The sequence below is a fragment of the Sinocyclocheilus anshuiensis genome, unplaced genomic scaffold, assembly GCF_001515605.1.
Source record: "Sinocyclocheilus anshuiensis isolate Anshui unplaced genomic scaffold, SAMN03320099.WGS_v1.1 scaffold1826, whole genome shotgun sequence".
Lineage (NCBI taxonomy): Eukaryota > Metazoa > Chordata > Actinopteri > Cypriniformes > Cyprinidae > Sinocyclocheilus > Sinocyclocheilus anshuiensis.
In genome coordinates, this window is record NW_015542582.1 from 589,896 (window position 1) to 605,325 (window position 15,430).

At 34.3% G+C, this 15,430-nt stretch overlaps 1 protein-coding gene across 2 annotated transcripts in view; it reads right to left on the reverse strand.

Moving 5' to 3' along the window:
• The window catches only part of LOC107694433 (polycomb protein SCMH1-like), a 35,621-nt gene that overhangs the window by 6,663 nt on the left and 13,528 nt on the right, over window positions 1-15,430 (reverse strand). For both annotated transcript variants that reach the window (XM_016494124.1, XM_016494123.1), the window contains 7 exons: window positions 7,824-8,122; window positions 7,586-7,712; window positions 5,088-5,291; window positions 4,842-5,003; window positions 3,550-3,678; window positions 2,733-2,942; window positions 1,330-1,493 (listed from right to left, as the gene is read on the reverse strand). In XM_016494124.1, the coding sequence (XP_016349610.1) occupies window positions 1,330-1,493; window positions 2,733-2,942; window positions 3,550-3,678; window positions 4,842-5,003; window positions 5,088-5,291; window positions 7,586-7,712; window positions 7,824-8,122 (1,295 nt within the window). The remainder of the gene's footprint in view (window positions 1-1,329; window positions 1,494-2,732; window positions 2,943-3,549; window positions 3,679-4,841; window positions 5,004-5,087; window positions 5,292-7,585; window positions 7,713-7,823; window positions 8,123-15,430) is intronic.

Below are 15,430 nucleotides of genomic sequence, written 5' to 3' on the forward strand. Positions count from 1 at the left end.
GGTGTGGGTGTGGGTGTGTGTGTGTGTGTGTGTGTGTGTGTGTGTGTGTGAGTGAGTGTGTGTATGTGTGTGTGAATCTCGCCTGAGTCTAAACACAGATGATACATGTTCCCGCTCTCCCTCGTGCTGCGCTTGATTTACAGGCAGAGAAAAAGCGCAGAGAGCACGTGAAGTAGAGATTGGAAGATCGGATCATTTTACAGACTCAGATCTTTGAATCTCGTTCATCTAAATCAGGGGTGGCGAACTCCGGTCCTGGAGAGCCGCAGTCCTGCAGAGTTCAGCTCTAACCCTAATAAAAACTCACCTGCCTGAAGCTTCCTAGTAACCCTTCAGGCCTTGATTAGCTTGTTCAGGTGTGTTTGATTAGGGTTGAAGCAAAACTCTGCAGGGCTGCGGCTCTCCAGGACCGACGTTCGCCACCCCTGATCTAAATGAACGAATCTTTTTCCGAGTCATTTCGTTAATTTCGTTCTTTTCAGCAGAATATAATTAAAATGTTACTTGTTAATAGCCAAATTCCACGACACGTCTACTAATGCGATGTTTCGAATAAGACTGTTAATGCAATGAACCTATAATGCAACCAAGGCCAGATTATGAGAAACAGAAACGATTGATTCATTGTTTCGGACGATGCAGTCTGTTAGTTTCCGACCTGTATCGTTCGTTCTTTTGTCACATCACATCCCCATAAACTAAAGCTATGCAGTCTGTACCGGAAACAGAATTGATGAGTTCATCTCTCGAGTCTTCGGGTTCGAGTTGTTCGTTCTTTTGTCACGTGCCCGCTTCCCGGCTCAGTATCTTACAACAAATACAAATTTGTAGTAACTATGCTGTTATTATACAGGTATCGTTGCTTTATCAGAGTGATCTTTCCTCATCATACTGATAAAGTTTAAAAGTGTCTTTATTACCACATTATGCTAACCATCATGACAGAAATTTACAAATGTATAAATAGAAATAAAAAAGCTACAATTTGAGACCAGAAAAGCATCACATAACTGTAAACGTGTTCCAGCACATGTTAACAATACCGTGATAATACTGATAATCGTGATAATTTTTGGTCACAAATTTTCATACCGTTACATCCGTACGTTTTTGTAAGGAAGGTTGGGAATTATTAACTCATTTCTGTATCCAATACTGCAGTCACATGACTCACGTAACATGACAAAAGAACGAACGAATCAAGACTCGAGAAGTGAACTGAACATTTCTACACGAACTGAACGAATCCCTCGCTGAGACGACTCGTCGTTACCGAGTCATATTAAAGATTAGTTCAAATTGAACATCACTAGCGTGAAGGCCACTGACGTGTTTTCTGAAGAGCTCTGCGTGCGGAGCCAGCGCTGTTGGGTCTGCGTCCCGCACAAACTGCATCACTTCCTCTATGGACCAGGAAGATGGGCTCCTGCCGGGGATTCTGGGAAGGTCCGCCGCCGCAGCCGCCGTCTCGGGACCCGTGGTAGAGCTGGCGGCTGGAAAGAGAGAGAGATGCTAACGTGATTATACTAATGCGCTTTCTTTCTTCATTCTGCTGTCAGTCTTTGATGTTTCTCTCAGGTTTTCTGAGACGTGTATGTGAGCGTTACGGAGATGTGAGGAAGGTCTTAAAGGTGTCGTAACCTGAAAAACAAGACTTGCTCTTCTGAAATTGAGTTTGATGTACTACACAGTAGACTGAAACAGAATGTATTTTAATATAGTTATTTCTGTCAAAATTTTGATCTTAAAATGGTTTATATATTAAATAACCATGTACTAATGTCTATTTTGTATGATCCCGTGATTGAAATGCTTTACAAATGAAATCATTTAAAATGATTTATTTACCAAAAATAGACATTCAAAACACGGCATGCAAATAAATATAAATAGTTTAAGAAGTATTTTTTTTGGAAAATGTGTGTGTGTGTGTGTGTGTGTATATATATATATATATATATATATATTATAGTGAATAAAGTGTATACTTATAATATTTATAATAATACTTATAATAAAGTACATACTTTTAATATTTATACTTTAATTTAAATACATGTATAATATTGAACGTAATATTGGTATTAAAAAAATCTGAGCAGTATTTACCTGGTATTTAAGATAAAAACATAAAACATTAGCATGCACATAAATATATACTAAGTACTTGTAATACTGAAATATTTTCTTGATTTTAAGAGATTTTAAGTCAATATTTCAATAATTTAACAACACGTTTGTGGTTTTCTGATGACAATAGTTGCATGATATGCAGTTAAACAAATGACATATTTAATCTTTTTCTGTATTTTTTGTTATTTAATTGTTTCATAATTTCATTTATTCTTAGACAATTTTTTTTTATTTACAATAAAAAAGCGAAAGATTCACAACATTTAAACTAATAAAACAAAACGATAGTTCTGTCTCTCAGTTCTAATGACAGCTGATTTGTAATTATAAGGGTCTGCGACGGGTTTATTATAGTTAACTGAAACTAAAACCCATAAAAACCTTTTTGGAAATTTTATTTCAGCTTTATTTCTCATTTTCATAGTTAATTTACTAAATTCAAAATATAAATTGATAAAACTACACACATTAAAAAATTACAAAAACACAACAAAATTACTAAAACTTGAACTGAAATTAAAATGAAAACAGAAAATGCTAAATGAAGACTAATTCAAATTCTGAATGTAATCTCTGATATTATCTCAGTGACGTCTCACCCTCCACTCGTCTGTGTGTCTGTGTGAGGGGGTTGGAGGCCTGTCTGCGTAGAGGCGGGCCGTTGCCATGGTAATACGGGCTGATGGGTGGTGATTGGTACTCTGAGGTGCTTCTCAAGGTCTGTGGGCGGGGCGTCATGGAATTAGAGGCGGAGTCCATGAAGCGCTGCTCCTTCAGTAATCCATTGTGCTCTGGAGGAAGAGTCTCCGCTACACACACACACACACACACACACACACACACACACACACACACACACACACACACACACACCCACCCACACACACACCCACACACACACACACACACACAACTCTTCATAATTCAGTACAAAATTCGGTCCCTCTTTATATTAGGTGGTCTTAACTACTATGTACTTACATTTAAATTAATCATTTTGTACAATGCAGTTATTGTGTACATACATGTTTTTACAGTGTACTTGTATTTTAAAAAATACCTGCATGTAATTACATCTGTAATTAATGTCTGTAATTAAATTTATAATTACACTGTTGACCCACCCTTACACCTTAACCCACCCTTAAACCTACCCATACCACCAAACCTGTCCCTAACCTTACCCGTATCCCACCTCAATAGCAGCAAATGTGTTTTGCAATACAATATGAACACAATAAGTACATTGTACTTATTTTTTGATGTAAGTACATAGTAGTTAAGGCCACCTGAAATAAAGTGGGACTGAAATTCTTTTCATATTCCTTTAGAAATCGCACTGAACAAAACCGTTCTATTAGATAAACAACTTAAATAAATGCAGCAAGTAATCTCAAAAGTTAACGTTTGCTGTACCTTCTGATGGGTGTGTGTCTGTGTGCAGGAGTTTCGGGGAGAGAGGAGCGCAGTACGGCGGAGAGTCTCTGGAGATCCGCTTCACACCTCTGTTCAGAGACGGACCGTCTGACAACATCTCCTCTTTAACTAAACAAAGCACACACAAAAATAACATCAAACTCAATCATGTACTCGCTACTGTCCTCCCAAATCTGTATGACTGACTTCTGTGCAACACAAAAGAGTTTAGAAGATTGTCACCAGTGTTATTTTAGTATTATTTACACACCAGTTTAATAGTATTGTAATAGTATAGTATTAATATTTTTATATTTTCTGTTTTCATTTTAGTGTTAGTCATTTTATGTGCTTTTGTCATTTTATTCGTTTTTAGTTTTATTTACAATATATACTATTATAGTATTTATTAATATTTTGAATTGGCTTATATTTTTATCTTTTTAGATTTCATTTTAATTTTAATATTTTCATGTGCTTTGTCATTTTTCTTACTTTTAGTATTATTTCTATAGTATTACATTTACATAGCTTTTAATTTTAATTTTATATTTTCAGTTTTCATTTTTATTTTTTTAATTTACATTTTAATGTTTTTGCCATTTTTATTTGTTTTTAGTATTCTTTTGATACAATTATGGTATTTATTCATATTTTGTATTAGTTTTTATTTTCAGTTTCATTTTAATTTGGTTTTAGTAGTTTTATGTTTTTTTTTTGCATATTTTCAGTTTTTTTTGTAGTAATTTTGTGGTTGTCATTTTATTCGTTTTTAGTACTATTTATATACTATTATAGTATTTATTAATATTTTAAATTATCTTATTTTCATTATTTATTTTAGTTTTAGTAAATTATTTGCTTTTTTGTTTTATTCGTTTTAGTATCATTTATATACTATTATAGGATTTATTAATATTTAGATTTTTTTATTAGTTTAATTGTAATTAAATTGTAGTGTGTTGTAATCTTATTTAATTCATTTTATTTAGTAAATGTTATTTTATTAATATTTTGAAATGGCTTGTATTGATATATTTTCAGTTTATATTTTCATTTTAGTTTATTTCGGTTTTTACCTTGTATTTTATTTAATATTTATATTGAATGATTTTTAATAGTTTTAGTCAACAATACATTAGTTAACATTTGGCCTAACAACTTAAGCAACTTGAGGGTGAGTAAATGAAGAAATTATTTTTTAGTTAATTATTCATAAACAAAATAAAGTGACACTTCACAGCATCAGAATACCAGACACTCTTGTGGCCAGTCTGAGCCCATAAATATACCTGATTTAGCGCGGTCATAGGTGTTGTGTGGACTGAACGGTTGACTGCTGAACAGATTATCACACTGCAGGTGTCGACACACTTGCTCCAGGAAGCGCAACACAAACCCGGTGCTCGACGCTGACGGCAGCTTCACCAACCGCTTCCCGCCATCTGTTCGGACTAGAGAGACAAACCAGTACTTCATTATTGTGAGTGTTTTAAAATCATATCGAATCAGTTTTGTTGTTAAACACTCATCAGTACCTCTGACCACCTCTCCTCCACCGCCTTGGCTCTGCAGGCATCCCAGAAGCACTTTGGGCTGATACGCACAGTCCAGGCAAGCCTGAACCGTCTGCTGCAGAACCAGATTCACCGCCTCTGGCCCAAAGTGATCCGGCAGTCTCTGAACCTGCTTACGGTCCAGATGTGGGCCGCAGTTCCCGTGTTTGTTCACATATACGCACACTGATGGAAACGGACAGTACAGGCATGTGTAAACATTACTGTACAGAAACATTATGACCAAATGCATTAAAATGGATCTGAACAGATTATTGTGGTTATCTAGTCTTATCATAGTGGTTACATAGTCTGATTACTGCAGTTACTGTATATAGTCTACTTATTATGGTTATGCAGTCTGATAATTGTGGTTATATAGCCTGATTACTGTAGTTATAATGTCTGATTATTGTGGTTATGTAGTCTGATCAAAGTGGTTATGTAGTCTGATCAAAGTGGTTATATAGTCTGATTATTATGGTTATCTAGTCTTATCATAGTGGCTATATAGTCTGATTACTGCAGTTACTGTATATAGTCTATTTATTATGGTTATGCAGTCTGATAATTGTGGTTATATAGTCTGATTATTGTAGTTATAATGTCTGATTATTGTGGTTATGTAGTCTGATCAAAGTGGTTATGTAGTCTGATCAAAGTGGTTATATAGTCTGATTATTATGGTTATCCAGTCTTATCATAGTGGCTATATAGTCTGATTACTGCAGTTACTGTATATAGTCTAATTATTATGGTTATGCAGTCTGATAATTGTGGTTATATATAGTCTGATTTCTGCAGTTACTGTATATAGTCTTCTTATTATGGTTATGCAGTCTGATAATTGTGGTTATATAGTCTGATTACTGTAGTTATAATGTCTGATTATTGTGGTTATCTAGTCTTATAATAGTGGCTATATAGTCTGATTACTGTAGTTATAATGTCTGATTATTGTGGTTATCTAGTCTTATAATAGTGGCTATATAGTCTGATTACTGTAGTTATAATGTCTGATTATTGTGGTTATCTAGTCTTATAATAGTGGCTATATAGTCTGATTACTGTAGTTATAATGTCTGATTATTGTGGTTATCTAGTCTTATAATAGTGGCTATATAGTCTGATTACTGTAGTTATAATGTCTGATTATTGTGGTTATCTAGTCTTATAATAGTGGCTATATAGTCTGATTACTGTAGTTATAATGTCTGATTATTGTGGTTATCTAGTCTTATAATAGTGGCTATATAGTCTGATTACTGTAGTTATAATGTCTGATTATTGTGGTTATCTAGTCTTATAATAGTGGCTATATAGTCTGATTACTGTAGTTATAATGTCTGATTATTGTGGTTATCTAGTCTTATAATAGTGGCTATATAGTCTGATTACTGTAGTTATAATGTCTGATTATTGTGGTTATCTAGTCTTATAATAGTGGCTATATAGTCTGATTACTGTAGTTATAATGTCTGATTATTGTGGTTATCTAGTCTTATAATAGTGGCTATATAGTCTGATTACTGTAGTTATAATGTCTGATTATTGTGGTTATCTAGTCTTATAATAGTGGCTATATAGTCTGATTACTGTAGTTATAATGTCTGATTATTGTGGTTATCTAGCCTTATCATAGTGGCTATATAATCTGATTATTAAGGCCATTTGGTCTGATAACCGTGGTTACATAGTCGGATTACTGCAGTTACTATATATATTCTACTTATTATGGTTATGCAGTCTGATAATTGTGGTTCTATTGTCTGATTACAGTAGTTAAAATGTCTGATTATTGTGGTTATGTAGTCTGATCAAAGTGGTTATATAGTCTGATTATATGGTCTGATAATTGCAGTTACGTAATCTGATTACTGAAGTTACTGTACATAGTCTACTTTTTATGGTTATACAGCTTAATAATTGTGGTTATATAGTCTGATTACTGTAGTTATAATTTCTGATTATTGTGCTTATGTATTCTGTTCATATTGGCTATATAGTCTGATAATTGTGGTTACAAAGTCTGATTACTGCAGTTGCTGTATATAGCCTACTTATTATGGTTATATGATAAATGTGGTTATATAGTCTGATTATTATTGTCAGTCTGAATTCAATATAGTCTGATTATTGTGGTTATTTAGTCAGATAATATAATCTGATCATCGTGGCTATGTTATGTGAATATTGTGGTTATGTAGTCTGTTTACTTTAGGTATATTGTCTCATTTTGGTTATGTAGTCTGATTATTAGGTCCTATGATCTGATAATTGTGGTTTTTGATTACTTAACTTTTACAGTCTTATTATGGTTACATAAACAGATTATTTACCTCTGGTAAAATAATCTGATCACTGTGGCTACGTAGTCTGATTATTGTGGTTATGTAGTCATATAGTGTTCAAGAAGTCAGATTTTCCTCTCTTTTGTGGCACACTAGCAGTTATATTTGTAAACAAGCTCATTTTATTACCAGTAGACACCACAGATGAGGGGGATCCCAGAGGAGAGAGTCCATCGCTGGGCATCTGAGTCATGGGTACCCTGGAGTCTGAGCTGGCTGCTATAGACATGGCACTCTGGAGGAGTCTGGGCTTCCTCTGAGAAACAAAAACACTATCTGCTTAAGTATTTCACCAAATGACACCCTCCGCAACCTTATCTAATGTGACAGTCCTTCATAAATCCACACAAATGTCCTTTAATGCTACCTTACTGCCCGGTTTAGGTCCCCTCTTCTTGTATGGACGCAGGGGATGCTGGGAAATGGGCGTGGTTTGGGGCGTGGCTTCTCCTTGATATTCTGTGTCCTGGGCTGCAGTGGAAGCGGCCAGGGCTTTCAGCAGCGCGATGGTCTCGCTTTTCGGCCGCCGTCCCCTAATGCCCTTCCGCACAGGGAGTTGAGGAAGAGGAGTCGGCAGGCGGTAAGGAGACGGCATGGAGCGCCGGGGCGGTTTAGGGTTAGAGGAAGAGGATGAGGAAGGTGTAGGACCCGGTTTTGGAACGGTGACTGCAAAATGGGAAAAATAAAGGAAAATTTAAATAATAATAATAATAATAAAAAAATGCTTATGTAGTCTGATCATAGCTGGTATATAGTCTGATTATCGTGGTTATGTAGTCTGATCATAGTAGTTATATAGATGATTATTGGTTACATAATCTGATTACTGCAGTTGCTATATATAGTCTAATTGTGGTTATATAGTCTAGATTACTGGAGTAACTATATATAGTCTACTTATGGTTATATAGTCTGATTATTGTGGTTATATAGTCTACTTACAGTTATGTGGTTTTACTATTGTGGTTATATAGTCTGATTACTAAAGTTACTAAACAGTCTACTTATGGTTATATAGTCTGATTAATGTGGTTATATAGTCTGATTAATGCAGTAACTATATATAGTCTACTAACGGTTATATAGTCTGATCATTGTGGTCGTATGGTCTGATAATTGTGGCTATTATGGTTATATAGTCTGAATACTGCAGTTACTGTGTAAAGTCTACTTATGTTATACAGTCTAATTATTGTAGTTATTTAGTCAGATAACTTGGCTATGTTGTCTGATTGTTGTGGTTATATTATGTCATTATTTAGGTTATGTAGTCTTGGTTAAGTAGTTTGGTTATGTATATTGTTAGATTATTGGGTCTTATGGCCTGATGATTTTGGTTTTATAGTCTGATTACTAAAGTTCTACTGTATAGTTTATTTATGGTTATATAGACTGATTATTTTGGTAGATAACTGTGGCAGTATAATCTTATTGTCATGCCTCTGATTGTTTCATGAATCTGTCACAATGTGATGCATACAAAGAGGCTGTTATTGCATGTTTCTTTGATATTTATTGCTAGAAAACAGGGCCTACGTCCCAAATTTTAGTAACAAGTTTTGCAAAAACTGCAAATAAAATACCTGCATTTAGAATGAATATAACATATTCAGAACAGCTCATATAATATTTAGTATGGCCTCCATTCATTAAATAAACAGGAGCCCTATTTTGTAGCGTATCCGTGGAAAGTGCGTGACCAAACACACACACACACACACACACACACACACTTACATCTGAACACATCCTGTCCTTTAACGCACAGTGAGAGTGTGTCAGTGTGTGGCTGTGGATATGAGTGTATGTTTACCCTAAATAACTCCAGTATAACTAAATTAGAGGGCATGCAGGAGGAAAAAGAGTTTGCCAGAGATCTGACGCGCTTGTACTCAAGCATATGGCAGCAATCACACAGACAGGCTTTAGTTTTAACACGACCCACTACCCTACAGTACAGTACAACAAAAACATGGTAAAAAAAACATTATTAATGTAATTGATTGCTCTGGTAAAACCTGAATTTTCAGCATCATTACTCCAGTCTTCAGTGTCACATGATCCAAGAAACATTTCTGATTATTATCAATGCTGAAAAACAGTTGTGCTGCCCAATAATTTTGTGGAAACTGTGATACATTTTATTTTTCAGGATTCTTTGATGAATAGAAAATTCAAAAGAACATTTATTTGAAACGGAAATCTTTTGTAACATTCTAAATGTCTTTACTGTCACCTTTGATCAATTTAATGCATCTTTGATGATTGACAGTATGATTTTTTTAAAATAAACTAGGCACTTTGACATGTCCCACCTGAATGTCACAAAGCACAGAAAAGAATCCCACACTCATTAAGACATTTCATGCAGTCTTCTATTTTCTAATTAGAATTCTAACTTAAGAGACTTCTAATTTAAGTGTGTTGGTCTGTCTGATGTGTGTGTTTCAGTTAAACGCATTTTTCTAGTCGTCGGTCTTTACTGTAAACACTCTCACCACTTTCCTCTCCGTCTGTACCGTTTCTCTGGTTATTCTCCATCTTTTCTCACAGATGTGCGTGTCTACGTGTGCGATTAGTTTATTTTCACACAAACTCTCGAATCCCTCCTGACCCGCGCGGCTCGCTCGCTAATTATCTCATTTACACATAATTACTTGGATGGGCTACAAAAAAACAAACAGCGCAGGTCATTCCATATTATCCAGATCCAAAACAAATCCTTTAAACAAATGTCAGTAATTCGCAACACAACATGCGGTGCGGAATTACAAACACTGCAACACGAGATCCGGAGGTTTGTATAATTTGGGGAAAATTTTCTGCAAACTCCAAATGAATTCCAGCTGCGGGCAAATGAACATTAATGGAAACGTGTATATCATCATCTATGGCTCAGACTGACTCCATTCAAAACACCAGATCTGGATTAAATCCAAGCTAATTCATGACTTCAGTGTGTGTTTTATTTTACAGATCATTATAAAATCGTTCTGGATTCTGTTCGGTCAAATAAAGCGTTTTCTGAAGACTGTCATTACTTTCGCGATCCATTCTTGTTAGTATGAGAGTGAAATGTTAACCTTCAGTAGCAAAAATGACATTATGTATTGCACACAATATACTGTACGTGCTAACTAGATTGCCAGTATGCTATCCCAATCATAACCTATATTTTTGGAGGGTCCACATGTGAAATTTAAAAGATTAAATATGGATCGCAAATCTGAAAACCCAGTCAAATGCATCAGTCTTGCTGTGAGAGCTTTACTCAATACCGCTAACTGTAGACGCAATTATGATAATTAATCATTCCTAAACAAATCATTAGAATTCAGCGTGAGATTGTTCACAACAGTGAAGGCGGGGTCATTGTGTGGGTTGTCATGACAACAGGAATGATTGACAGTTAAGCTGAACTTGTTATTGTTAACAAACTATTTAAAACACTTTTGTTAGTCGAAATATAGCTGAAAAAAATATAAATATATATATATGATGAAAAGTTTCAACTTAAATGAAAATGAGAAATGTTGAAGTTGGAAGTTATAAATATATATATATAAAAAAAAGACGAAAGCACATAACAAATTTACTAAAATGTAAACTAAAAATAAAAAATATAAATAAAAGATTATATAAATATAATAAAAAATAAAAATAAATCAATTCAAAATCCTATCTAATACTATAATAGTTAACAAATAATGTTAAAATAACAATGAAGATGACTGAATGTTGAAGTACTAAAATTACTAAAACAAATAGAAATATAAAAAAAACTAATACAAATGACAAAAGCATTAAACAAAATTACCAAAACTTAAACTAAATAAAAAATAAAAACTGAAAATATAAAAACACAACTAATTCAAAATCTTAGTATTATAGCTCTAAATAATACTAAAATAACACTGAAGCTAACACATTAAATGATTCTTCTTTTATTTCTTATGAAATAATCATTCTTTTTTTGTTTTGTTTCAATCAATATATTTATATTTTATTTCAGCCCAGATGAGGTTTGAGTTTAGGCCAGATGGAAACATACCATAGAATAGACCAAATTATGATAGCATTAAGTTTTAAAGGCTGAAACTGTGAAAGAGACGCTTTAAGAACAGCTCAGAGAAATAGACAGCCTTGATTGAGACTGAAGGAAAAGTGCTTTCATCTCAGAAGGTCTTCCTCGCACAGCAGTCCTGTGATCCTGAGGGTGTTTATGGGTGAACTGTAGCGCGCCCTGCTGCTCACACAAGCAGTTTACACCTCTTTATTTTCTGCCTTTAATTGATAGAATACAGAAAAGCACAGGAACCAGTGGTATTTTAGTATATTTATATGATATCATAGTACTTATAATATTTTGAGTTACCTTTAAAAAAAAAAAAAAATAGATTTTCAGTTTTCCTTTTCATTTCTGTAAGTAATTTTTTATGTGCTTTTGTCATTTTTTATAGTTTTTAAAAATATATATATTTCTATTTAGCTCATTTATTTTTATCTCAGTTCTAGTTTTACTCATTTTAGTACTTCAACTTGTTTTTATTGCAGTTAGCTGTCAAGGCATTTAGTTTTGATGCACTGAGTAACTTTTTGTCCTCTAGCGATTAATGAATAAAACTGCATTCATCTTGAGGAACAACATTGTTTTTAAAATGGGTGATTTGTTGTATTATAGTTTTCATATTTTGTTTTTATTTCTATATTTTCTGTTTTCATTTGAATTTTAGTTAACATTCTAGTAATTTTGTCAATTTTATTAGTTTTTTTTTGTTTGTGTAATACATCTACATATATATTTTTTATTTTTATTTCAGTTTGTTTTGAGAAAAAGAGAAATGTTGCACTGACAACTAGCGGAAATAAAATAAGTTTACTTATCCAAAATAAAAATCCATTAAGCTTTATCCAAATTGACTTTTTAACAGGTTCAGTCCAGTGCTATTTTATCAAATTGTGGTACTATTACAGTATTTACTAACATTTTGAATGAGTATTTATTTATTTATTTTTAGTTAAAAGTTTTAGTCATTTTGCTGTGTGTTTTTGTCATTTTTATTTCGGTTTTGGCTTTAGTTATTTTAGTACATCAAGTTTAGGTTTTTCTATTTAATTTCATGTTTAATGTAATTTAATTATTTACTTTATATTTTTTATTTTATTTAATATGTAGTGTTTATTTTCATTTTCAGTTGATTTTATTTTTTATTTTATTTCAAGTAACAATTTTTTTTATGGTTTTGTGTGGGATTCGAACCAAACAGGTGAGGGGGAAAAAGGTGAGAACATTGCGTGAATCGGAGGCATGCTCCACACGGGATTTCTTTTAAAGATATTTGCTTTACATGCTCATTTGTAGTTACTTTAAGGTTTATATATATATATATATATATATATATATATATTAGTGCTGTCAAATGATTAATCGCGATTAACATCTTGTTGCAACATTTTACAAAAATCAAGATTGAATATATTTGGTCAAAATTCCATGTTATAAAAGCTGAAGTGCTATGCAGGCTATTAAAGACAATATTGGCTGATTAGACAGCAATGCTGACCTTAAATGCAAAATGTTTGCCCTCTCTCTCTTCACCGTTCCCACATCTCAGACCTCAAATACATAAAATATTACCCTTTTAGACGTAGTTTTTGAAGTAAAGAGTAAAGAAAATACTATACAAAACTTACTGAAACAACCAGGGGCCAGTTGCATACTAGTTTGACCAACTAGCAGTTACCAAGGTGTACAATGCAAATACAAATAATGTGATACATTAGAGACCATACAGGCCAGTCTACTTTTTCATAACTGAATTTGAAAAGTTAAGACCAGTCTTGAAGGAAAAAAATTAGATGACTAACTTTTTAAGACTAGTCAGACTAACAGTTCTTTATTTACCCTTGTTAGATCACAAGTACACTTGTAAGAACCCCCCCCCATAAAAACACTTTCTCATTGGATCTAAGCAAATCTCATAGGTGACCTATTTTGATCTCAAAAAAGTGAGTGTTCAATGAAAGGTGAGGAGTTTGCATCTACAGTCCTGTTTCCACCGCAGGAACTAGGGACTTTGGGCCGGTACTCGGTGTGTTTCCACCGCAGGAACCAGGATCTAAATAAAGTTCCGGGTAAAAATGTGCCCCTCAGAAAGTCCCTGCTCGCGAGGTAGTACTTTTTCAAAGGTCCGGAACTTTCGGGGGCGGGACTTGGGCGCGGAGCACGCTGATTGGTTGAGTTCATGCAGCATTGCATTTCAACCACCATTTATTCGCATAATTTTGTTTATTATTGTATCATGAAATGTAGTTTTAAGAGTATTTCAGGTGAGAATGTAGATGCTTAAAAATCAAATCTGCGGTTTATTTATAAAGACAGCGTCTATTTGAAAATGTGCTTTTCTGATTTCGGAGATGTGAGCTCAGTGCTCATGTTTCCCGACGAGAGCAGCCTCACCTCGGCTAGTCCTTCTGACATTTGCCGCTGGCTCTGATGTCTCTGTAGTGGTTAAGCATAAGATATAATTCGTTTTGGGTAAATCTAACAGGTAATCTTTCGTCTTCTTTATTCTATTAATCTATTAATATGTTAAAATGAACATGAAAAGAGGCGATATTGTTTGATATAATATTTCGTTTCATTGTAAATACAGTGATGAAAATTGCAGTAGCCAAGGCGAGCTGACTGACGTTATCAAGTATGCTGCTGTTTGCAGAATTACCCGAAATTCGAAATTGTCCGAATTTGCGTACTTGGTATTGAGAAATGCGCGCAGACCTACGTCACCAGACTATTTGCCTTTTCTTCACGGTAGGGTGCTTTCACACGAGCACTTTTGGTGCGCACCCGGGTTCGATTGACGTCTGTTCGTTTGGATAATGTGAACGCTGTCTTCCGAACCCGGGTGTGACCCGCGAACCGTACCCGAGTCTGCTTAAAAAGGGTGGTCTGGTGTACGGTTCATGTGATCGCTGCTGATGTGAACGCAATCGTACCAAATCGCGGAAACGAACCGCTATTAATAACGTATTGTTTGATAAAAAATGTGTGTTTGTGTGTGTGTTTCACTCACTTTCCTGACGAGCGTGACTGACGCGCTGCAAACAGAGAGCTGTATATCTCATTTCTGTTTGCCTTCAGAGTCTGCAGTTGCAGTACATTCGTAAGACAGACGTAAGCGCCGTTATGTACCGAAGCTTTGTAAACAAAATGAACGGTTCAAAAACGTAAATATATAAAAGTGCAGAGAGCAATGTTATGCATTTGCCGCCTTCTCCTGCGCCGTCGTTACCAGTGTTGGGGGTAACTCATTACAAGTAACGCGAGTTACGTAATCAGATTACTTTTGTCAAGTAACTAGTAAAGTAACGCATTACTTTTTTAATTTACAAGAAAATATCTGAGTTACTTTTTCAAAAAAGTAATGCCAGTTACTTTGTTTTCCCATTTATTGACTGACAGCTCTCCTGTCCCCATATTGGCAGAAATCGGGAGTGCAGAGGCGCTGTGTGCGCTGTGTGAACATGATGTTACTGTAGTTCTAGACTAAATGTGAATGTGCATTAATTCATCCCACTCACAAAAAACAGATTTAGTATTCATCAAAATGAATTAAAACAGTGAACTGCAAACTCAGAATATGACGCAAACCTGCAATAATTAAATATGTTAAATAACACAAATGTATCTAATTCCATTTTATTAACCAATGTCTTTGCTGCTGACCTTTGATGATCCAGTTCAACCGTACTAAAAAGCAAAAATGACTTTAGATAAACTAACAATTGTGCTTAGTTTTTTTATTGCTGAAGAGTGTTTCTTCTGTGTTCTACTGTATAAACGTGAATTTACTTTTGCTTCAGCCTGAGGTTTATTCATTACACTTTTTGGTGTGAAAGGGCTTTTACATTTGCTACAAATAGAACTTCTTATATTAAAAACAATCAAGCCCTGCTCATATTTAAAAAGTA